This window comes from Nycticebus coucang, chromosome 9 (assembly GCF_027406575.1).
Source record: "Nycticebus coucang isolate mNycCou1 chromosome 9, mNycCou1.pri, whole genome shotgun sequence".
NCBI classification, from domain to species: Eukaryota; Metazoa; Chordata; class Mammalia; order Primates; family Lorisidae; genus Nycticebus; species Nycticebus coucang.
In genome coordinates this window covers 40,406,561-40,431,271 of record NC_069788.1, presented here as the reverse complement: position 1 = coordinate 40,431,271, position 24,711 = coordinate 40,406,561, and the positions used below count along the sequence as shown (strand labels likewise).

At 51.2% G+C, this 24,711-nt stretch overlaps 1 protein-coding gene across 2 annotated transcripts in view; it reads left to right on the top strand.

Moving 5' to 3' along the window:
- Positions 1-458: 458 nt before the first annotated feature.
- The window catches only part of GLP1R (glucagon like peptide 1 receptor), a 37,086-nt gene continuing 12,833 nt past the window's right edge, over positions 459-24,711 (top strand). The window contains exons 1-7 of one of the 2 annotated variants that reach the window (XM_053603733.1): positions 459-593; positions 8,201-8,297; positions 9,168-9,275; positions 16,931-17,049; positions 17,396-17,502; positions 22,957-23,110; positions 23,978-24,137. In XM_053603733.1, coding sequence (XP_053459708.1) covers positions 516-593; positions 8,201-8,297; positions 9,168-9,275; positions 16,931-17,049; positions 17,396-17,502; positions 22,957-23,110; positions 23,978-24,137 — 823 coding nt within the window. In that variant the 5' untranslated portion in view covers positions 459-515. The remainder of the gene's footprint in view (positions 594-8,200; positions 8,298-9,167; positions 9,276-16,930; positions 17,050-17,395; positions 17,503-22,956; positions 23,111-23,977; positions 24,138-24,711) is intronic. The other variant, XR_008382644.1, reaches the window with a different exon arrangement.

Here is a 24,711-nt window from a genome sequence, read left to right as displayed (position 1 = left end):
GAGAGATGGGGAAGGGGTAACTCCGCTGCGTGGACCTTCTTACTGGTCAGTCGCACCTCTGGGGATGCACTTTCCGGGAATGATCGCTGAGCCGCGTGACCTTGGACAAGTCCCCTCCACTCCCCGGGCTCAGTTTCCTTCGGGTTGTCCTGAATGGGCAGGCGGAGGGTGGTTTGGCTTTCCTGAGCTGGGGATCCTGGGAGGAGGTTGCGGGTGCGAGCGTGGGAGGCGAGCCGCTTGTCGCTGAATCTGGCCAAGCGCACTGCTGGCGCTCAGAGCTGGTGGCCAGGCTCCTACGCTCGCTAGGAACCCGGTGCGCGGGACCTCCGGGCCCTAGACGGTGACGGGGTGCGGCTGGCGGGCCAGGACGCAAAACCCGGGACCCCACCCGGCTCCTCCCGCGGGCGGGGCGACCCCGCGCCGGCTCCTCCCCCGGGGCCCGGCGCCCGCCCCCGGTTAGTCGCCGCGCGCGGTTCAGCAGGTGGCAGCGATGGCCCAGTGCTGATTGCCCCGCCATGGCCAGAGCCCCCGGCCCGCTGCGCCTAGCGCTCCTGCTGCTCGGGGCGGTGGGCAGAGCCGGCCCCCGCCCCCAGGTGAGACCCGGGACCCCGGCAGCAAGGGGGTTGGTGGCGCTGCAGGCTGCAGGCTGCAGGCGCAGCGTCCTGGCAGGGGCCGCCAGGACTTGAGCGAAACTCCGCGCCTGCAGGCGGGAGGGATCCGAAAACCTCAGGGGGAGTAGGGACTGGAGTTGGTGTCCTTGGACTGGGAGACCGAGGTGGGGGCTTGGACCACGGGTGACCCCCGCCACCCCAGCGAGGAGGTACCACTTCGAGGCGCGGGCGGCTCTGCCCGGGCACCAGCTGCCCCGCGCCGCCCGCGCGGACTTCTGTGCCTCCTCTCCCTCTCACCACACCACTTTCCCAAGCCCTTTTGCTCCTAACCCCTGTCAGCGGCCTGGGAGCAGCCCGGCGTTACCCACCCTCTCCCCGAACTCCCTCAACCCTCCACCACGCCTGCACCGGACCCCTTTCCCGCGGTGCGTCCTCCCCCACACCGCTCGCCTGCCCCAAGACCCGGTAAGGCTCCCGGAGGGCCCCAGGGCCCGAGTGTGGACCCTCGGCCCCTTCTCCCTCCTCACCAGCCCCCTGCACAGCCTTTGATTCAGAGCCTGGGGACCTGAGGTGGCAGCTCGTCCTTCCCAGTGACCTCCCAGATGGAACTTGAACCCTAGCCCCAGTCCTGGCAGCAGGCTCGCAGGAGATTCTATGACTTTCTGGAAGCCCTCCTAACACACTGCTGACCTCCCATCTGACCTCCTGACTGACAATAGGCACCAGAACACATCCTGGGACACACAGGAGCACCCTGGCTTCTTTAGAGTCACAAGAGAGCAGGCGGGGGTGGGGGGTGGGGTGGGGGTGGGGCGGGGGCCTTGAAGCCCCTCTCTCCTGCCCTCCCTGCCTTTCCTGCCCCAGGCTCTTGGGCTGGGGGTGGTAGTCAGCTGCTTTTTGAGAGCAGAGTTGTCCAAAGATGCTGGAACCTGCTTGAGCAGAGAGGAGGGTGGCCTGTCCTGGTCAGGAAACAGTCTCTTCCTATCCCCTCCCACTCTTGCCCTCAGACATAAAGGATTGAGATCTTCAGGAGTGGCCGCAGGGCTTGAGATTTGTCCCAGAACAGGTGAGAGGCAGAATGAAGGGACTTTGCCTTTATGAGAGAAGACTCCACCAGGCTGAGAATCCAGATGTGGACAGATGTGCCGCTTAGCCAAAGTGTCAGTGCATTTGCAGCCCCCCAATTCTTTTCCAGACGCATCCTCTCTGTTTCTGTTCCTTTACTCAGCTACCGCACCTAGCCCTGGGAGACACCCCCATCCCAGGGCTACTTCCCAACAACCCCCAGCCAGGCTTGGCTTTCCTGGTGTAGGTGTGCTTTGGGGAGGGGGCAAGATTGCAGACCCACTACGTGGTTCTTGCTCATTTTCACTTCTTCTTATGAGCTGCAGATGGGAGGCTCTGCCTCCTGGTCCCACCCTGCTTCAGACCAAGTTTGCAGGTCTGGGCTGGATTAGGGGAAGAAAGCAAAGGGAAGAGGAAAGCTTCTGTGGGTTCCTGGTCTTCTTCTCAAAGTCCCTATTCTCACAGATGCCAGGATCTTAAACTTGCCCTTTCCTCTGATCCCCTCTCTTTCCTCAGCCCTAGGCCTCAGGCAAAGGCTGAGTGTCCTGAGGCCGTAAGAGGACTGAGGTGGCAGAGAAGGGACAGGAGACAGGCCCTGAGCAGAATGCTCCTGCTATAGAGCGCTGAGCATCCCAGGCAGCTGCAGGGACCGGGGCCCCAGGGGGCTTGGAGGATAGACTGTCGTAATTATGACACAACCTCATGCATGCGGATGAGACTCTAAAGAATGGTGAATATTGCATTTTATTTTCTGCCTATGAGGTCAGCAAGATGAGTGTTGCTCCCCTTCTCATTGATGAGGGATGGAATCTCAGAAGAGGGCTTCTGTGTAAGGTGGCCCAGCACCTCAGGGGCCCAGAGGAGCAGGGACTGGGCTCTGGGCCTACACCTCCTACTCAAGCAGGGCTGAAGGCAAGAACTCTGAGAGTGAGCAGTACACTGCTGGGCCGGGAGGCTGGGAGCAGCTTCCCTGCAGGGAGGGGCTGGCCGAGTTGACTTCTGAACATGGTGCCCTGGGCAGCTCCTTCATTGTTGCTGAGAAGGCCCACTCCCCTGCCCTGTTGCTCACATCCCCCAGCCCCGGTGAGGAAACAAGTCTTTGACACCCGAAGTTAAAGTCAGATGGACCTGGGTTCAAATATCAGCTCTGCTATTAGCTGATCCTGGGTGGGACACTTGATCATCCCAAACCTCAGTTTCTTCATCTGTAGAGAGGGATCACAAGCTCTAATTGAGGGTTATGGAGAGGACTGTGGTACTGCATGGCAGCTTTATTCACTTGGGCAACCTGACCCATTTGTCCTTGGGAATCTAGAAGTGTTCTCCAGAACTGCAGAATAGGACCTAGAGAGGGGCTATTGGAGGCCCCTGGACCTCTGTCCTCTAGCGAATGGCAGGTGGAGTCCAGGCCTATGCCTTAGCCAGTGTGGGCTTTGTTCTGAGCTGGGCTCCCTCCTCCATACAGACCCAGGTGGGGGCCGGGGCAGGAGCAACCGACAAACCACATCCTGTCCTCGAGTGCCTTGTGCTGAGGAAAAACAGGCCATTCCTGAGCAGCAGCCTGCCCCGGGTAAATTCGTGTGTGTGTGTACGCATGTGTGTACGTGTGCACATGTATAAGGGAGAGATACAGGGATGGAGACAGGTGGAGAGAGAGAGACCGGAGGAGAAGGGTGTGGGCTGTCTGAGCCCCTATTTCTCAGGTATGTAACCCTGTGTGTGACAGTCTGCCTGTGTGGCAATGACTCCCTGTGTGTGCAGCAACCTCTCAGTGTGTTGTTGTATGTCTGACAGTGTGTGTGTGTGTGTGTCACCTTGTCTGTGATACCATGTTGGTGCGTGGGGGTGTGTGTGTGTCTCTGCATATGAGTGAAACATCTGGGTGTACAAATGGGTGTGTATGCCGTGTGTGTCTGTGTGGGGGAGAGACAGTCTCCTTGTGACAGAATGTCTATGGCAGTTCCTCTGTAAATGTGCATGGCAGTGTGGGTTAATCGCAGCAGTCAGAGGGTGTGTGTGTGTGTTGGGGCAGCATCTCAGCATGTGGATGTGTGCCTGGCAGCCTACGAGCAACTGTGTGGGGGGACAGGCTGTGTCAGTGTCACCATATTAGGAATGCTCTTAGTGACATGTGTGATGCTGTGTGTGACAGTGTATCCACACTTGTGCCTGTGAGAGTGTATGTGCAATTACTGTTAAAAAATAATATTTTTATTATTTCTAATAAAATAATAAATAATTAAAAATTATTATTTTTTAACAGTTATTACTGCCATACTGCATGTATGCAGTTTTCTTCACCTGTCCTTTTGTTCAGATGTCTAACACCCTTAAAAAGAAACAGATTCAAAGAGACGGTACCACCCTTCAAGTGATGGAAGGCATAATTTGGGCTCTGAGAGGTGACAGAGAGGAGGGAGGCTAAAGGTCCTGGAACCTGGGTCTAGCTGGGGTCTCCAGAGCTCTGTCTGCGGAGCCCTCCTTCTCCTTTTGTGGGGTTTTCTCCTCTTCTCCTGCCTCAGCTGCCCTCCTTACCCTGGACCAAGATAGTCCCCAGAAACGGGAAGAATCAGATACATTTACATGCACTGAGAAATAGGAGGACCTTCTCAGGGTGGCAACCAGTCTTTGGAGAGGGAGTTCCTGCCTAGGGTGTTGGAACCTCTTCACCCTGGGAGCTCCCACCCCACTTATACCCTCCCCTGCTCTCCTTCCTTCAACGCTGCCCACTTGCACAGCATTGAAAAGTCAAAAGGTTTCACCTGCTTTATCGGGTTGGATCTGTGCAGTAACTCTTAGAAAAGAATATGCCCATTTTACTGATGAGGAAGCTGATACCCCAAAGGATAGGTGAGTCCCATGGGTCCCATGTCAACAGATAAGGCTAGGATTTAACCCAAGGACTTGTGACTCTCTGTCCAGTGCTCGTTCCTCCAGATCATATCCTGAATTTAAAGTATGCCCCTGGTTGTAACCTTCAGCCTGGGCACTGTCCCCACTCGCCTTCATCCACCTTGAGAGATCCTATGAAGCCTGCCAAGTCCCAATTCTAAAAACCGCCAACCGGCCCTTGCCATGGGCTATTAGTCTCCACGCCCACGCTGTGCCCTGCTCTCCTAGAGGCCCTGCTGCCCTGTGAGGGACAGGGACAGATGCACTGTGTCCTCCCCACTACCCAGCACCCACAGCCCCACCTCACTGAACTTGGAGTGGGGACTCATATCATGGGAGGTTGACATGGGGTGGGGGTGCTGGGCTGCCCCTCCCCCCAGTCTTGGGGTCCCCCACCTTCTGCCTACTTCCTTTGCCATTGGCTGTGGTTGCTGCTGGAAGATGTCACAAATTAAGCAGAATAATTGGTCCTTGGGCATGAAAATACATTTGTTTCCTCTTGGGAATTTATTGACTTTAGGAGTGAGGGAGGAGTCGGTCCCCAGTTCCCAGGAAGCTACTGAGAGAACAGCTGCCATTGAGTAGAGTTTTCCATGTGCCAGGGGCCATCCTCAGCATTAATCCAATCCTCACACCATCCTGTTGGGATAGGGACTGTTATTCTCACTGGCACGTGTGTGAACTGAGGTTAAGAGGTTGGGCTGGTGAACAAGGTTGTGAAACTAACTGATGGGCCAGTCAGGCCCAGGCCCAGATCTGAGCCCAAAGCTGAGCTGTTCCCCCTCCAGTGTATTACCTGTGGCGCTGGGTGGCCCCTGCCTCATTTTCCCAGCACTGTCCCACATCAGAGCCTCCCATCTGTCCCAGGTCTTATCACTGTTCTCTCCCTGCCACAGAAAATCCTCCTGGGCAGAGCCCACTGCTTTCCTCTGCTCCCCAGAGCACTGATGTCCCCAGCACTGCACCTCATCCCTGCTGTACCCTCCTCTGAACAGCCCATGCTCTTCCCAGCCTCCCCCCTCCCCTTCATGCAGCTCCCACCTCACAGTCCTCAGCATCCTGGGGCTCTGAGTCTACACTGAGCCCTCCCCAACCACTCCCTGAGCACTTTCACCCATGACTCTTCCAGTCTGTCACTTGTCTTGCATTTTTTGTTTTTTTTTTTTGAGACAGAGTTTCACTTTGTCACCCTCGGGAGAATGTGGTGGTGTCACAGCTCACAGCAACCTCAAGTGATTCTCTTGCCTCAGCCTCCTAAGTAGCTAGGACTACAGGCTCCCACCAAAATGCCCGGCAATTTTTTTTTTTTCTTTTGAGACAGGGTCTCACCCTTGCTCATAGTGGTCTCAAACTCCTGAGCTCAAGTACTCTACCTGCCTTGACCTCTGGAGTGCGGGGATTACAGGTGGGAGGCCCCACACCAGGCCTGCAAAGCATTTGATCCCCACCCCCAAGTAGCCTGAGAACTCCTCAGGCCAGGACTTTGTCCATAATCTTTGCATTCCCTGTGTCCCCCTCTAACCACAACCACCCAGAAACTGAGAAAGTTATGCTTTCCGTAAATACCAGGTGTTGGAGAGGCCAGGGGTCTGGATAAATTGTGCTGTGTATGTGTGTGCAGGGATGGGCTGAGGGCTCCATGGTGGTTGGAGACCCCCAGCTGGTATCACCTAACTAGACGGGGACACAGCCCTGTCCTCAGGGAGCCCCAGTTTGAGGGGGTACATGGCCATTCTTGGGGGAGCCCTAGTCTGAGGGGAGACATGACCTATCCTCAGGGGACACTAATCGGAAGATAGTTTTGTGCCCACAGCTCAGTTCACAGTAGATGACAATGCTGCCTGTTAGAAGCTGCTTAGAAGTGTGTGTGGCCAGGTTGGGCTTTGTGGTGCTGTCCTTCATTCCTCCCCCCACTGGGAGACTGCTGGCTTCCGGAGGCTTCTTTGTCCTCACTCCCTGCCCCAGACACACCTTCTGCCCCAGTTCCCACCAGCGACCTTACTTGTTGCCCACTTTCACTCTAGAAACAGAAATCAAAAGGCATTTCTCCCTGTCTCTCTGTGTTAAGGACCAGGGAGGAAGAGACGTTTACTTGGAGGAAGAGGCGGTCGGGAGAGGGAGAAGGGGCTGGGGAGGTGGGGTTGATCCACTGCGACTTGCTCCGGTGAAAACTTCCACCTTCTCAGTTGTGGCTAAAATCAAGACACTGTCTTTGCTGTTGTTGAGTTTGATTTCTTGCTTTTGCTTTTTTCCCAAACAGATGCATTTGGCCTTTGCTCTCAGGAAAGCTCTGTCCTTCAGGGTAGCCTCACCTGCACACTTCCTTTAGGGATCTGAAGGGCTCAGAGCAGGCTTAGCCCCTTCTGGGCTTTCTGTGCAGCTGGGAATAAGCACATATGACCCGAGTTTAATGGGGAGGTGTCTTCTGAGCCAGCTTAAGGCAGGGCAGGATTACCCAGAAACCAGGTCCAATGTGTGCTTGGCACACCGCAAGTCAAGGGTGGAAGCTTATGAAAACAAGTTATCTTAATTTCAGCACACATGTACATTTTCATGATTTCAAAAAAAAGTGAAATTTTGTTTTAAATGATGTACAGGTCCTAAATTTTAAATTATGTATAGGTCTGGAGCTCTCTGGTCATTTAGCATCTGCAAAAATGAGGACTATTTATAACTTTTAAGCCTATATTCAGTCAAAAAGTAAAAATAAAATAGAACCAAAGTTCCAAGACATATCTGAAGAAAGTAACCAAAAATGTTGAGAATTTTCAGTGGGGTGGGTCTATTTGCTCAAAAGCTATTTTGTTTAGCTTATCTGAAAATTGAGGTTCACGCTGTGACTTCAGTGTTCTGAAGGGAAGGGTTCCTGACCCCTTCCCCCTAGATCCTTAGGACTTCTCCTTCTGGGGAAGGAGAAGGACAGAGTTGGGCCAGCTATTCAGTCTGGGTAGTTGTGTTAGAGCGGAACGTTGGGAATGTTGAGGGGAATGTTGCCCTCCTCAGTAAATGAGAACATTTTGCAGGAGCACGCTAGTGGTGGACATTTTAGCTCTGAAGGCCATCTCCCCATCCCCCAGGAATCCATCATAGTCACTGATCTGGGAACCGTGGGGTCCCGGCCTTGGCACTGCTTCCTGGGCTATCATGTGTCTCGATCGAATCCCCCTCCCACTTTGGCCTGTGTGTCCTCTTCTAGAATTGTTGGAAGAGTAGGAAGCCCCCGGGCGGGCTGAGTAGGCATCATGAGGAGGGAGCCCCGCAATTACAAAATCCCGGCTGTTGGGAAGCCTCTCTCTGTGCTTAGGGGAGGCAGATGAGACCGGCAATGAGACACACGCTTCCATCTCCCTCTTCACCCACACATCAGCAAAAAGCACCATGTCAGTAGACATTTTCTGGGTGCCTATTACACATTCAGCTTTGCACCAGTCCCCTGGAGGAGTAAAGATATGAAAGTGCACACCTGGAGCCCCATGTGGCAGCAACTTGATCTTGCCCCCTTTTAAAGATGGCTAATGCCTATAGAGTTGGGACTCTAAGGTCCACTGGAGATCGGGAAACCCAGAATATGTGGGTAGGGGACAGGAGAGGGGCTGGCTGGACCCACAGGGCCCCCATTCCCCCCTCCGCAGGGTGCCACTGTGTCCCTCTCAGAGACAGTGCAGAAATGGCGTGAATACCGGTACCAATGCCAGCTCTTCCTGACTGAGACTCCACCTCCAGCCACAGGTGAGTCCTGGTGGGGCCGTCACACTCAGCGCTCCTCACCCATCCAATTCCCGGAAGGTTTTGATGAAGCCCAAGTCCATGGTTGGCATCATTTGCCTCCCTAGGAGTCCACACCTGCTTCTGCCTCCATCCCATTGTCTCAACCATTTCCTCCAAATGCCTTCCTGGCCCCTTTCTTCCTCCCCCAAGTTCTCAGTCCTTCAGAGGGCAGCTCCAGCACTACCTCCTCCCCCAGGATGCTCTGCCACCTGGCTGAGGCCCGTCTGCCCTGCAGTCAGCTTCGGGGGCTCTGTCTTCACTCCAGCTTGAGCCTGTCAGGGCAGGACCCCGCCTCCCCATCTCCCACCCTGTGTGTGGCCTGAAGGCCCGACAAATATATTTATAGGAATATAAATGTTTCAGGGAGTTTGATGGTGTTTTAAATGTGGGAGCCAAGTGGACCTGGGTTCAAATCCTGACTCTTCAAAACTTTCCTCTGCAGTGAAGTGGAAGGTTATCCTAGCCTCCTAGGCTATCATTGCCCTCTCACCTGTGAGGTGTAATTTAAATAGGCCTATAGGGATTGTTTATTAAGCACTCACTGTTTAATTATCTATGTAACAGGTGGTCTTTATCTCTACAAAGCCCTATGGGCAGGAAATACCCCCACTTTACAGAGGAGAAAACAGAGACATTAAGTAACTAGCTCAGGGTCCTATGACTAATAAGTGGCAAATGCCCTTGCTTTGCTCCTGCTGGGTGGGGAAAGTGCTTGGCATACAGTAAGTGCTCAGCAGAGGTCAATGGCGTAGGCCTCTGAGGTGGGAAGGGGCGGTGGGGACTGGGGCAGCATGCAGGCAGGGACTCAGAGACTGTTCCTCCTGCCCCCAGGTCTGTTCTGCAACCGGACGTTTGATGACTACGCCTGCTGGCCAGATGGGCCGGCAGGCTCCTTTGTGAATGTCAGCTGCCCCTGGTACCTGCCTTGGGCCAGCAGTGGTGAGAACCCCCCTCTTTCCCTTGTATCCAGGAGGGGGCAGGGTGGGGGCACTATTGCCTTTGGTCTGAGATATAGTGGTCCCTACCTTGGGGTATCTTTAGGCCTCCAAGCGAGTGGTCTGCCTGCCTTCCCTGGGGGGTGAAGGGGAGTGATTGGCTGTGATGGGTATTAGGGTGTCATGAGGTACAACTTGGGCCTGGGGCCTGAGGCAGGTGCAGGGGGAGGAGGAAGTGTGTGTCTGGCTTAAGAGAGGAATGTGACCCCCTCTGACCCAGTAGTCAGGAAAGGAGCCAGGTGGGGCCAAATCCTGGGGTGGAGGTTGGTACAGAGGCTGTCTGTGCTCTGATGTGCATGTGTGTAAGTACGATATGTGTGTGGCCAGCCTGTCCCCTGGCAGGGTATCTCCCAACTCTTTAGGGGTTCACGGGAGCATTGATCAGGTGTCAGTGGGCTGGCTAACCCCAGCAACTCAGGCCCCCCTCTTGGTCCTGCTTACAGGGGACACCCTACACTGGGAAAGGTATGACTGGGTAGGTGGGAGGGTCACGGGAGCACAGAGCCCTGCAAAGGCTAGAGGGGTTGTTAATATGCACCCCCTTCCATCCCAGCCTCCCCTGCTGAGCCCCAGCCAAGCCTCACAGCAAAGATCCCACAGGGTCTCCACAAGAGGAGAAAAGACATTTCTTAGATGAAAATAGCTAATGTTTACTGAGTACCTGCCGTGCCAAGTCCTGCCCTATCTACAAGCAGGACATTCATTTAATCTTTATAACTAGCCTGTGGTTATACCTGTTGTGCAGATGAGGAAACTGAAACTGGGAAGGTTTAAGTCACTTGTTCCAAATGATGTGGTAAATGGCAGATTTGATTTGAATCCTTAATGCTGTTACTGTTGTGCCTTGAAGGGGGCTGAGCTCATGGGAGAAAGTGGCCCAGGAGCAAGTGGAAGCATAAAGTTATGCTGTAGGGAAGCCCGGGGACTTCCTGGAGGAGGTGGCCTGCTGGGGTCTTGTGTGAGCATCACCTCAGCATGCAGGAGGTCAGATGAAGGCCAGAAGCTCCCCTAGAAAGGCGCTGTCCCTGTCCACCCCCACAGTACACTCACCTCTCCCCAGGGTGCCCCGAAGAGACTGAGCCTGAAAAGAGGCAGGCACACAGGAAGAGGGGGCCTTCACGCAGCGTCCCCTCCTCCTGGCTGTTGTCAGCACCTTGCATGCCTATGTCCTTACAACAGTCCTCTAAAGCAAGAGCTCTCAGTATCCTCTTATTCTCAGATGAGGACACTGAGGCACAGAGATGCTAAAAGTGGCTTTTGTAAGCTCACATAACTAATGATAGTCAGCTTCAGAGTCACTTTAATTGCTACACTAAAGGCTTCCTTGGTAGGTGGGTGTGTGTGCCCATGTGTGGCTCTGTCATGAAGATAGGCGAATGGCCTGGGTGACCTCTGCTGGCGCCTTCCTTAGGGAAGGCAATCAGCTGCCTGCGCTCTCCATCTAAGCCTGCGATGTAGTGGTTCTACCTGTAGGTGGCCTGACTGCTTGTGTGAGCAGGAGCAAGTTTCTAGACCTATCGGTGGTGCCTTGGTTTACTCACCTGGGCATTGGGATGGAGCCAGGTGACATGGGTGTGGGGAGGATCACAGGTCCTTGAAAAATGGTAGCTGCTCATCCCCCCACCCTCCGCCCTATACACCACCCTGACACACATGCTTTCCTGCCTTCCAAAGATTTGGGACTGGCTGCTCAGGCAGCCTCCATTCGGCTTCTAGACCCCGGGGAGCCAGGCGCAGGACAGGGCCCATCGCTCAGCACTAAGCCGCCCCCAGCTCTGCCTGCCGCTTGCAGCTCCATCCATCACCTTTAATTTTATTTGAGCAGGAAATAGGTCCTGGTGGTGCCCATTTATGATTGAACACGGTTTTATTGCTTTCTCCATGAAGATAACGGCTACTGCACAGGCCCCCTGCCAGCCTGCTCCCCTCCACACCCCTCCCCCTTGCCAGGCTAATTATTTCCCTTTTTTGACACTTAGAATCACCCACTCTACCTCCCTCTCCCCTCTCCCTGAGTGAGGGGCCCACAGAGACACCCACCACAGGCTCCAACGGTGTAATTGTCTCTGGCCTGTCCAGGAGCTCTCGTTGGCTAAGGCTGGCAGGTCTCCCTGCCCCCCCTCCCCAGGCAAGTGGAAGCAGAAGAGGGCAGGCCTGGAGCTTTCTTGGGCTGGTCAAGGGCTAGTCTGTGGAGAAGCTTCACAGTGTGCTTTGGGGTCATGGAGAAGGAAGGGGGTTGTCTTAGGCAGGTGCCTGGCAGAAAACGTGCTCAGCTAGGAATCTGGAGAGAATTTAAAGGGGGTGTCCCTTACAGAGGCTGGGCGGGGTTAAAGAACTGGAAATGTATATACAGCAGCAGAGACTTCACCAGTGGGAAGCTTTAGCACGCCTGCACTGGAGAAGCAAGAAGCAAGAATGGGACCGTGGGTCCCCATGAGAGCTGGAGCCGTGATAGAGTGGCCACTCAGCAGGGCTGTGGCCACAGAGGGGCAGAGCCACTGCCAGGACCTCAGAATCAAGGCAGGGAGGGAGCAGGAGAGTGTCCCAGCCTCCGTCGCCTTCCACTCTCCTGTCTTCTGCTGATTCCTCCCATTGGCCAAACCCAGCAGAGGCCAGGGAATCTGAGGGATGCTGTCCCAGGACTCAGCCTTCTAGGTGCAGAGCAAAGCAGAGGAATGGGTGACTTGAGGAAGAATTAGAAAGAAAATAATTACCGGTCTCCCGAGCGCTGTCAGGAACTATGGATGCAGCTGAGATCTTTGGGGTATGTGTATGTGTACATATGTGTTGGGGCTGAAGGGGCTGGCACAGCGGCCCAGTCAGTGATGCTGAGGGAAGACAGAGCCTCTTCTGCCCGGGGTGTGGCATTAGGAATGCTTCCCGGGACAGGTGACATTGGGCCAGGCCTGACAGAACAGACAGATTCAGAAAGGGGGCCCTCCAGGGAGGGAGAACATCCAGGCCAGGCTTCAGGCCTCAGAGCTGCACAGTGTGCTGGGAAAGTCAGCCATGCCCTTGAATTCTGACTCCTCCAGTTGAGAATTTGGGACTCAGGGTCCATGCAGAGAGGGCAGGAGTAGATGAGTCAAGCAAGGAAGATGTTCAGAGGAAATGCCTGGTTCAGACAAGATGGTGAGGAGAAGGCTGAAGTGGCTTGGGAGAGCCGGTGGCCACTGGAGGGCCCTTCAACAGCCTCATTACCCACAACAGCCCATCTGCTCATTACACAGTACCTGGGCCTCCCAGCTGCAGCCCTCCTGACACTTACCTGTTTGCCAGCCTAGTTCTACTTCTAGAGAGTCATGAGATGCTTTTAATACAGCTGCTAGCTCTCAATGCTAGGAAACCCTGCTAGGTGTCTCCCCTGAGTAATGTTACGCTGGGGGCTTTTACAGCAGGCTGTAGTTGCCCCTGGGAGACTGAGACTCCACCTGGGCCCCAGAGGAGTTCTAGCTGAAGTGGTGTCACAGCCTTCATTTCCAGCCTCAGGAAAGAAGTGCTCTTTTGAGAAATCTGGAGGAGGCAGCAAGGCCTCCACTGTAGCCATGTCTTGAAGGCCTACTATGTACTGGACACTTCATAGACTTTATTTACTTCACAGGCTTCCCATTTTACAGATGGGGAAACTGAGGCCCAGGGAAGTGAAGCAACTTGTTCAAGGTCCCACAATGGTTGAGGGCAGAATCAGGCTTTGAATTTGAGCCTGCATAGTTCAGAAACTGAGGTCCTTCCAAGTCCTAATACTCTGTGTTACCATCCTTCTCCTCACCATCTTGTCTTCATCCCAGACCCAGAACTGATGCCCTTGACCCTAATCCCTCTACTTTGGGAAGGGGCTGTACATAGCCGCTCTGAGTCTCAGCTTCTGTGTCTGCAAAATGGGGCCCCAGTAGCCCTTGCTGGCTGCCTTTGTTGCCAGGGTGCAGGAGCTAATGGATTCACGAGCAGCTCTTCACAGCCCTGAGTGCCAGCATACACGTGGAAGGGCGGCTGTTAGCTTGATTACAGACACCGTGGCAGTTTCCGGGAGGGGAAGTGTTTAATTGGGGGTTTTATTTTCAGCACCAGGGTCTGACTTAATGAAATATCCCTGGGCCTCCTGGCATGCGGCTGCCCGGCTGCCTCCCTGTGTTTATAAGCCCCTGGCTGTGACTTACCAACTCCTCCCAGGCCAGACAAAGCTGGGCTGATAAGGAGGGCTATGCCCTGACCCACACCACCTCCAGCCAAGATAGGTGTCTGGGGACCATGGGTTCAGCCAGGAATCCGCCCTGGCTTTTAATATTTGATGCTAATGAGGGTAATTGACAGATCCACTGGAACAGGCTTGCTGAGCTTCTCAGGGACACAGTGCTGTCTTGACTCTGCACCAGCCATGCACACATCTGTGCAGGCACCAGCTCCCCACACTCCCAGCTGGCCCTGAGCAGAGGGCTTAGGAATGGTGCAGGCTGCCTGGGGTCCACAGAGGCAAGGAGACCTTCTGGGAGGGGACTGAATGTTGAGAAGTCCAAGGCCCGAGGAAGGGCAGAAAGGGGAGATGGCATACGGCTACTGTTGACTGTTAACAGCAAGTTTGCTGACTTTTGACCTGGGGAGGCAAAGAGCTGTGTGGGTTTGAATCCTGGCTCTGCTCCTTCCCAGCTGAATATTCTTAGGTAAGTCAGTTGGCTTCTCAGAGCCTCAGTTTCTTGCATCTGTAAAATAGGATTAACTATTCCTACTTTGTAAATGTATATGATGGTTATAATGTTCAAAATGTCAGGCATATGTACAGTAGGTATTCAAAAGTGAGTCTGTGAGTGCACAGACTATGATGAAATGTGAAAAAGCAGGTAGAGAGGGAACCTGCAATTATGGAATGCTTACTGTATGCCAGGTCCTATGCCATCTGTGGGAAGTGGGTCTTATTTTTTTTTTTTTTTGGCCGGGGCTGGGTTTGAACCCACCACCTACAGCATATGGGACCGGCGCCCTACTCCTTGAGCCACAGGTGCTGCCCGGAAGTGGGTCTTATTAACATCACACTGCTGTGGACTGAGTCCTAGTAAGTAGGTGGTTAGGTGGCTTGTGTCCTCTCCTTTCCCCTGGTCTCTTGGCCTCTCTCCTTCCTTCCCTCTTCCTCCCATTAAAATGGGCTGCCAGGGCGGCGCCTGTGGCTCAGTGAGCAGGGCGCTGGCCCCATATACCAAGGGTGGCGGGTTCAAACCCAGCCCTGGCCGAACTGCAACAAAAAAATAGCCGGGCATTGTGGCGGGCGCCTGTAGTCCCAGCTACTCGGGAGGCTGAGGCAAGAGAATCGCTTAAGCCCAAGAGTTAGAGGTTGCTGTGAGCCGTGTGCCGTCAGGGCACTCTACTGAGGGTGGTACAGTGAGACTCTGTCTCTACAAAAAAAAAAAAAAAAAAAACGGGCTGCCAGAACAGGCTCTGACAACAGTCTGATTCCAAAGGAGTCAGCCCAGGTCCCCATTACTGCTTTTGGGGGGTATCTGCAGCCCAAGACTGGTTTTGCCTCATGTCAGAAGACCTGAGCCCTGGTGGAGAGTCTCAAGCATCCATGCACAGATCAGAGAGGCATTTGGGGGCCTGGGAGGAGCCCTTCCAGTTGCTAAAGTCAGACCACGTGCCTCCCATGGTGTGTCTTGTGGATATGGCTGACTTTGTTCATAAGTGCAGTAAAGGGGTAACTGGGACAATGTTGTTCCCACTGCCAGAAGATCTGCCGTTAGCTTTTCAGGTTTTGTTTTGTTTTGTTTTGTTTTGTTGAGACAGAGCCTCAAGCTGTCGCCTTGGGTAGAGTGCTGTGGTGTCACAGTTCACAGCAACCTCCAACTCCTGGGCTTAAGCGATTCTTTTGCCTCAGCTTTCTGAGTAGCTGGGACTACAGGCACCTGCCACAATGCCCGGCTATTTTTTGGTTGTAGTTATCATTGTTTGGCAGGCTCAGGTTGGGTTCAAACCTGCCAGCTCTGGTGTATGTGGCTGGCGCCTTAGCCGCTTAAGCTACAGGCGCCACTCAGCTTTTCAGGTTTTTGTTTCATTCTAGGTGAAGTCTCTTTTAAAATGCATCAGAAGAATTAACTGTGCAAGGTGGCTCACCCCACTGCATTATCAGAAAACTCTGCCTCTTAAAGAGGGGCCTGGTTGAGGGTTTGTAAAAGCAGCTGGAAGGGAGCAGGAGGAAAAGGGAGATGGCACTGGGGCTGGGGATCAGGGTCAGGCCAGTGCCTTCCTCTCTCAGCTGGGGGGCTGGTCTTTAAGATCTGGTCTTTAAAATGGTTAAAGTCTTTCAAAGTTTTCCTGGTGGCTCCAGATTCCTCCTTGATCCTCTATGCTCCCTGTGCTCACTTTCCCAGGTGAGCTGCTGTGCCCTCTCGCCCCAGTTCCTGGCCCTGGTATCAAACTTTAGTTCTCCTGCAAGCAGCTGATGAATGAGTCATTTCCTCCTAGACACAGTAAGCACCTACCTCTCACTGCCTCACGTCAATCCTGGGGCCATAAGCCACCCATCTCCCTGGCTAGGTGGACCGCAGGGCCTGGTGGAGGACTGCCAGGATGAGAATGGGCACAGGTGATGGCCCGCCTTCCCTCTTCCGGGCCTGTGTTTGATCTCTGTTGGTTTGCATTCGTGCTATTCCTTTCTGAGGTATTTTTTGCTTTTTCTCTGAGTCTTGATTCCTTGAAGCCAGGGACTGGACTTCCTCCCTAACCCTGGGAGCTCCCTGAGGGAGGGGCTGGGCAGGTCTCCAAGGCCAGTCTTACCAGGAGACCCAACATATGACTAGGGGTCACGTGAAGGCAGGGACTTGTTCTTCCTCCTTTGGAGGATTTCCAAGGCAGAAGCTTTATACACACCACGAGGCTATGCGTTCTTTTTAGATCAGGAGGTCTTTTAGGATAGGTCTGTGTCTCCTCCATCAGATTGGACTTCCTTTTTTTTTGCAGTTTTTGGCCAGGGCTGGGTTTGAACCCGCCACCTCCAGCATATGGGGTTAAGCCACAGGTGCTGCCCCAGATTGGACTTCTTAAGTGCATGGCAGTATTACTCCCTCAGATTAGGGCTCTTCCTTTCTCTCAGGAACTCAGTGTCAGCTTCATTCCCAGGATCTACAACTCCCAAGGAGTGTGGAAAGAGGTGGGCACTGCGTCCTGAGAAGCAGAAATGGTAGCGAGTAACTGTGGGGCTGGCAGGGCTACTGCTGGGCAGTGCCAGGCGTTATCAGTAGTGTGATCTGAGGCTGGAGTCAGGGACATGAAACTGGGCTAAACTTGTCTCATCTCAAAGATGTGGATTCATCAAACCGTGTCCCAGGATGCATAAGAGAAAAGGCTGATGGTGGGGCTGGGCAACCTCATTGTGGTCATCCTCTGTGCTGTCCCTGGGCTAACAGGGCATATGGCAGGGGAGGAGGGCCCAGGGGTGTGCATGTCTGTGTGTGTACACATGTGTGGGAAGAGGGGAAAAGGGTGATACCAACTCAGAGAGCTCCATCTTAGGGGAGAAGGGTGACTGTCATGACCGGGAGGAACGAGGCATCCAGCATTGGGCAGGCTGTGTGGCTCTGGGCTGAGGGCAGTTGTCGGGTCTCCCCACTCCAGTTCTGCAGGGCCACGTGTACCGATTCTGCACGGCTGAAGGCCTCTGGCTGCGCAAGGACAACTCCAGCGTACCCTGGAGGGACCTGTCAGAGTGTGAGGAGTCCAAGCGAGGGGAGAGAGTGAGTTGACAGGGGTTCTGAGCCAGGAAGCGGGTAGCAGGATCTCAGCTTCATTGTAGTAGAGACCCTGGGCTCTGGTGGCCCTGCTGTGGTGATCTCATCCATTCCCCTGCCTCTGGGGGCTTCACATGTCTTGCTTTCTGAACAAAGCAGTGTGTGTTCACCTCTCTGGCCTTGGAACAGGGCCAAGGAAATCCAAGAACCATCACCATAGGGTGTTTGGTTTCTTGGTTCCGCTATGCCCAGTGGGGCCTGACTTGGAGCCCCAACTCTGCCCCTGCCTCATGGGAAAGAAGAGTGTCCTGAGAAGGCTCTCCGTGCACACTATGTCCCCTGTGTCACACAGAGCTCCCCAGCGGAGCAGCTCCTGTCCCTGTACATCATCTACACTGTGGGCTACGCACTCTCCTTCTCTGCGCTGGTCATCGCCTCAGCCATCCTCCTCGGCTTCAGGTAAGGGGCCTGGACCCTGGGAGGGGGCCGCTGCACCCTAACTCCCCAGGTAGAGAAGAGGCCCACCAAGCCAGAGCCACTATGCAGTTGGTTCTTCTCTCAAGAGCTCTCTAGCGAGCCTTCGCTGTAGAATATGATACAGCACTGTGTCCTTAGCCTAATCTCCACCAGGTAAATGTGTGTATATGCTGCAAAAAAGAAAGAAGTCACATAGGTTCTCCCCCACCCCCCAAAACCGTAACAATGGGTGGGAGGGTTATAGGAAATCCCAGGAGAGCCTCTCCAGTATGTGTACCTTTAGTAAGGATTTTAGCAAAGCTCTCAGGGATCAGAGAGCCTGCACGCCTTGGAGCTTGTCAGTCCCAGAGGAAAAGTTCTTCTATAGGTCTAACCTAGGGGACATTTTCCTTCCAAACTAGGAAGAACCTCTCTCTGCACTTGGTAGGGGTGGACATGGAGGGCACGATGCAAGGATGGGAGGGATTCTGTGGGAATCGGGCCCCAGGACACCAGGTGGCAGGGACAGGAGAGGCAGCATTTTTCCTCCCTCCTTCCAGGCACCTGGCACGGTCCTGGGCACACGGTGCTCTGTAAATGTGTTCACTCAGTGAATGTTCTTTTTTATTATGAAGTGTTTCAGGGTTCAGAGATACAATGACTGATATTGTGATCACTCCTGCATACACATCCCGCGCAGTTACACTTCCCTGGGTATCCCTCCCTGATCGGTTCCCTCTCTCTGCCTTACCCCACTAGAGGTAACCTCTGAATGTGCCCTTTAATTCCCACACATTTCCTTATACTTTTACCACATTCATGAATATCTGTAAAAATACATAACATGGTTCCTGCCTTTTTATTAGCATGTTGTACGTATTTGTCTTAGTCTATTCCTGCTGTTTATAGCAAAATACCTTAGACTAGGTAATTTATAAATAGAAATTTTTATCTCACAGTTCTGGAGACTAAGAAGTCCAAGATCAAACTGTTAGCACATCTGGTGTCTAGTTGGCTCTCTGCTACCGAGATGGCACCTTCTCAATGTGTTCTGACTTGGCAGAAGAGCAAAAGGGCCTCCTCAGGCCTCTTAAGGCGCTGATTCCATTCACGAGGTGACCTAATTGCCACCTCTTAACACTATTGCATTGGGGATTAAGTTTTAACATGAATTTTGGAGGCACACAACATTTATATCCCTGACCCTCCCCAAATTTGTCCTTCTTACATACAAAATACATTCATTCCATCCCTGAAAGTGTTCTCATCCCAGCACTAACTTTAAAGTCTAAGCTCAAAGTCTCATCTAAATATCATCTGAATCTGATATGGGTGAAATTCAAGGCACAATTTACCCTGAGGGAGTTTGCTTTCCAGCTATGAACCTATGAAATCAAAGAGGTTATGTGCGTCCAAGATACCATGGTGGGGCAGCCATAGGATAGACATTCTGATTTCAAAAGGGAGACATGGAAAGGAAGAAAAAGATAAATAATCCCAAGTAAGTCCAAACACCAGCAGGGGAAAAAAAGCATTAAATCTTAAACCTCAAGAATCATCTTTGACACAGTGACCTGCCTCCCTGATACACTGAGGTGGTTGGCCCCGAGGTTCTAGGCAGCTCCACTCTCACAGTTTTTCTGGGCTCAGCTCACATGGCAGCTCTCCCAGGCTGGATTGCACACTCGTGGCTCTATCATCCTCCAGGACTCTGCTAGTCTTTGTTTTAGTGACTTCTCTGTGGAGGCCCCACCCTTGTGGAAGTTCTCTGCCTGGGACCTGAGTATCGACAGGATGTCCTTTGAAATCTAGGTGCAGGTAACTGTGCTCCCTACAGCTTTTACACTCTGTGTGCCTGCAAAGTTAGTGCCATGTGGACGCTGCCAAGGTTTACTGCCTATGCCCCCAGAGGGGTGGCCCAAGTCACATCTGGGGTTGGCAAGGAGTGCCACACCTGAATGCAGGGAGCAAAGACCTGAAGTGGCCTTGGCAGTGAGTCCCAAGGTCGCACAGTGCTTTGGGCCCTTCTCCACAAGTGCTCTGTTCTCAAGGTCCTGGCACTGTGGGCCTATTATCTCTGAAGTGCCTCCAGGGTCATTTTTCCACTGAAGGGATGAGGAGCACCTGGCTGCTTCTATCTATACTAATCTTATCAAATGTTCACTTGGCCACAGTCTGTTGTACTCTTTTGAACATGCTTTTGTATTCATTATATCACGGCCAGGCTGAAAAATTTCCAAATCTTTAAATTCTCTTCCCTTTTAATTATAAATTTCATCTTTGTTTCTCTTTTCTTGTATGTTACTATAAGGTACAAGTAGTCAAGAGAAGCCATGCTGCACCCTCAACACTTTGCTTAGAGGTTTCTTTCACCGAATATCCTATTTCATTCCTAATAAGTTTCTCCTCCCACAAAATGCTAGGGCACAGACATAATTCAGCCAAGTTCTTTGCCACTTGATAACTAAGATGGGCTTTCCTGCAGTTTCTAATACTACGTTTCTCATTTTTGTCCAAGACCTGGTCAGAAGGCCTTTACTGCATATTTCTACCATTATTCTGTTCACAACCAATTAATCTCTAAGAAGACTGAGACTTTTAATATATTTGTTGTCTTCTTCTGAGCCCTCATCAGAATTGCTCTTTAGGGTCCCTTCATGGCAATACAGGCTTTGTCCAGCCTGGTTCTCCAGACTCTTCCAGCCTCTACCCATTACCCAGTTTCAAAGCCACTTGCACATGTTTAGATACTTCTTTGTAGCAGCATCTCACTCTCAGAACCAATTTCTGTCTTAGTCTCTGCCTGCTGTCATTACCCTTGGACCGGGTGGGTACTTTATGAATAATAGAAATTTATTTCTCACAGTTCTAGAGGTTAGGAAGTCCAAGATCAAGACATCAGCAGATTTGGTGTCTAGTAAGGGCTTGCTCCCTGTTTGCAAGAAGGTGTCTGCTCATTGTGTCCTCACAAGTCAGAAGGGCAAAAGGGCTTGCAAAGTCACTCAGGGCTCTTTTATAAGGGCACTGATCTCATTACTGAGGGTGGAGCCCTCCTGATCTAATTACCCCCTGAAGGCTTCACCTCTTAATACTATTGCTTTTGGGATTCAATTTTAGCGTGAATTTTAGAGGGACACAACATTCAAATTGTTTTTTTGTTCTGGCATGTTTTTGTGAGGTTCATTCACATTGATACAAGTAGTTCTATTTCATTAATTTTAACTTTCATTCCATATCCCATTGTATGATATAGTATAATTAACTTACCTGTTATCCTTTTAATGGATATTTGAGGTATTTTCTTTTTTTTTCTTTCTGAATTATAAATATTAGTACAATGAGCATTCTTACTGATGACCCCTTGTGTGTTTCCCTGGGGCGTGTATCTAGGAGTAAAATCACCAGGCTTGCATACCACCTGCCTTCGCAAATTTACTGGGTGTCATTAAATCGCTCTTCACAGTAGTCATACCATTTGCCCCTTCACCAGTAGTGAACGAGAGCTTCCTTTATTTGATATTATCACCAGTATTTAATATGTTCAGACATACTTGTTGTTAATCTGAAGTGTGTGAAATCTCATTATGATTTTAATTTGTGTATCCATGATTCCTAGAGCGATCAAGCATTTTTTCATGATTTATACTGTGAATTGCTTTTTCATAGCCTTGGCTTACTTTTTGTTGGCTTATCTGGATTTTTCTTTTTCATTTTAATCATTTATTATGTATTTTAGATACTAACCCAGGATATACCCTCTTTGTGGTTTATTTTTTCACTCTATGGTGGCTGCTATGCACTGAAATTCTTAGTTTGGGTAGAATAAAAGTTATCAACTTATTAAATTTATATTGGTAAAATTTATCAATAAATGTTACCAATTGATAAAAATTAATTTTATTAATTGATTAAAATTACCATTTTCACCAAGAACAGATTTTTTATAATCTTATTTAAGAAATCTTTTCTTATTTTAGAGTCATAAAGACCACCACCTATTTTCTTCAAAAAGTTTCAGTGTCTTGCTCTTTTCTATGGTTCTTTGATCTACCTGAAATTTATTTTTGTGTATGGTGAAAATAAGGAACTTAATTTGATTTTCCCACATATATATATAATTAACTGCCTCTTTGCCATTTATCGATAGCCTGTTCCTTCTCCCTTGGTTTTCAATGCCTACTCCATCATGCAGTGAGGTTTCATAAGCTTGTGGATTGGTTTCTGTCATCCACATTCTTTTCTGTTGGTCTGTTTATCTGTCTCCATCCTAATACTGTGGTTCCTTAACTACTACATATTTATTAGAAATCTTATTTCTCATATAGCAAAGGCCCTTACTTGGTTCTTTAGGAGTCTCTGGAATATTCTTAGCCCTTGGCTCTTCTTTACACATATAAGTTTGTAAAGTTCCGTTAAAAAATACTCTGAATTTTTATTATATCTATAATCAATTACTGTGGGGAGAATTGACCCCCTTCAAGATAGTGAGTCTGTCTGAATATGGTATGTCTGTCTCATTAATTTAAATTTTCTCTAATGATTTTTAAGCAAGTTTTATAATATTCTTCCTAGAGATTTTGCCCATCCATCCATCTGTTAATCTTATTTCTAGGCAGTAAATTTAAAATATTGTAAATGAATTGTTTTATAAATTTACTTTTTAATTTTATTTCTGGCATACATAAATACACATATCAGCAACCTTGCTGAACTCTTATTAGTTCTAATATTTTATAGATTCTCTTGGATTTTCTGTGAAGAAAATCTGCCATCTACAAATAATAACCATTTTTAAAATTTCCAATTCTTTTATACATTTTATGCTCTTGCCTCATTATAGTGGCTAAGATCTGTAGTTAGAATGTTCAATAGACGTGATGATAGCAGACATCCTTATTTTGCTCCTTTATTTAAAGAAATGCTTCACATTTTCCCAGTTAGGTAGTCTTTATAAGATTAATAAATGCCCTTGTATTTCCAATTTGCTATGCATTTTTACATGAAAGGATATTGAAATGGTATCCAACGCTTTCTGAATTCCTACCATGTGCCTAGCCCCACCTGCCTCTGCAAGGCAGACCACAGACATTTAAGACATGGGCCCCATCATGAAGAAGCAAAGCAAGAGTCTCCATTGGGGAAACTGATACTCGTGCATAAATCTCTTTGGTTATGCATGACTTTGGGTAAAAGAAGATATTGCAGAGAGAAGAACAGAATACGGATGGGAGGAGCGGGCAGTGACAACAAAACTGAAGGCTTCATGGGGAGGCAGGTCTTAAGTTGCACAGAAGGATTTTCAAGGTTATGGGGAAGAAGGGCATTCACAGAGGGAGGAAGACAGGAGCAGTCTCAGAGCCAGAAACATGCCTGATGTGTGCGTTAGCCCGAGAGCTGCGAGTCGTAGAGCAGACCTGTGGGCCATCTTGCCAGGGAAGGGGCTGCTTTCTCCCTTAGACACCTGCGCTGCACCCGGAATGACATCCATTTGAACCTGTTTGCATCCTTCATCTTGCGAGCACTGTCCGTCTTCATCAAGGATGCAGCCCTCAAGTGGATGTACAGCACGGCCGCCCAGCAGCACCAGTGGGACGGGCTCCTCTCCTACCAGGTGTGCTGTGTGTCCTGGAGGGTGTGGGGAGGGATGTGCACTCAGAGAAGGTCGACCTCTGTGCCCCTACCCAGGCTTGGGACGGGGGAAGTCAAGAGCTGTCAGCCCTAGCCATCTTGACTCTGATGGGAGAGCTAGTCTACCTTGAAGGCTCCCTATTCCAGTGGGAAAGGCAGCCTACCAGTCTGGAGAGAGAATCAGTCTACCTGGGAGGCTCCAGTGTAAGGGAGGGGACATTGCCCTAGGGAGTTCTCTGTCTATGGAGACAGACTTGGATTTGAATCCCAGCTCTGCCACTTACTAGCTGTATAATTTGGGGCAAGTCACTTGCTTCTGTGAGGCTCGGTTTTCTCACCTGCATGGAGATAATATTACTTTCTTCCATTCAGGATAGTTAAGATTCAGTGAGCTGAAGCAGATCACATTCTTGGCACTGGCTCTGGCCAGAAGATGTAAACTCTCTCAGCCCGCATTAACCATGGCAGGATAGCAGTGGGGGGAAGACAGGAGAGGCATAAAGAGCGGCAAGGGTAACTGGGTGTGATGGTGCACACCTATAATCTCAGCACTGTTGTTTGAGTTGTTTGTTGTTTGAGACCAGCCTGGGCAACATAGCAAGACCCCATCTCTAAAAAAAATTTTTAAAAATTAGCTGAATGTGTTGGTGCACATCTGTAGTCTCAGCTGCTTAGGAGGATGAGGCAAAAGGGTGACTTGAACCCAGGAATTCAAGGCTGCAATGAGCCATGATCAGGCCACTGCACTCCAGCCTGGGTGATAGACCAAGACCTTATCTTAAAAAAAGAGAGAGAGAGAGCAGTAGGTGCCAGAACTGTTGTCCCCATGCGACCCTTCCTGTGCCCCCAGGATTCTCTGGGCTGCCGCCTGGTCTTCCTGCTCATGCAGTACTGTGTGGCGGCCAATTACTACTGGCTCCTGGTGGAGGGCGTGTACCTGTACACACTGCTGGCCTTCTCCGTCTTCTCTGAGCAGCGGGTCTTCAGGCTGTACATGAGCATCGGCTGGGGTAGGTCCCCATCACCCACCGGGACCTGTGCCGTGAGGGCAGGAGACCCTGACTTCTCTTCCAACTTGGTACTCAGAACATACGGCTGGGCCAAGGGGTGGTGCCTGCTGGATAACCCCTCCTGAGCACTGGACCCTGCCAGTGGGCTGCTAAGGCAGTACAGGGGTTATGGTCCCTCAACCTTTGTGTAATTCTCCTCCATTAGTAGAAGGCTCTACCCCATCTGGTTAAGTGTTACCCGCTTCCACTATCATGCACACCATTGTAGTTCACGGCATTGTCCTCAAATCCCCTGCTTCTAAGGCCACATGGGAACAGAGCCCTGTACCCAGTCCAGGGCAGCCGAAGGCCCTGAGGGAAATGGTGAATCCTGGGCTTCAAGGCGGGGCAGGGGTTCAGTGGGTGGGGGTGGGCTGGGACACAGAGGTTCTATCACATGATGATGAAGAGGAGGGCTCAGAGGAGAGCCACCTAGGGAGGGCAGAGCACCTTGAGGCTAGTCATGAAAAGGGGTGGGCCGCAGATGTGCCTGGAGCCCAGCTGGAAATGTTCTAGCCAAAAAAGTTTGCTAGGA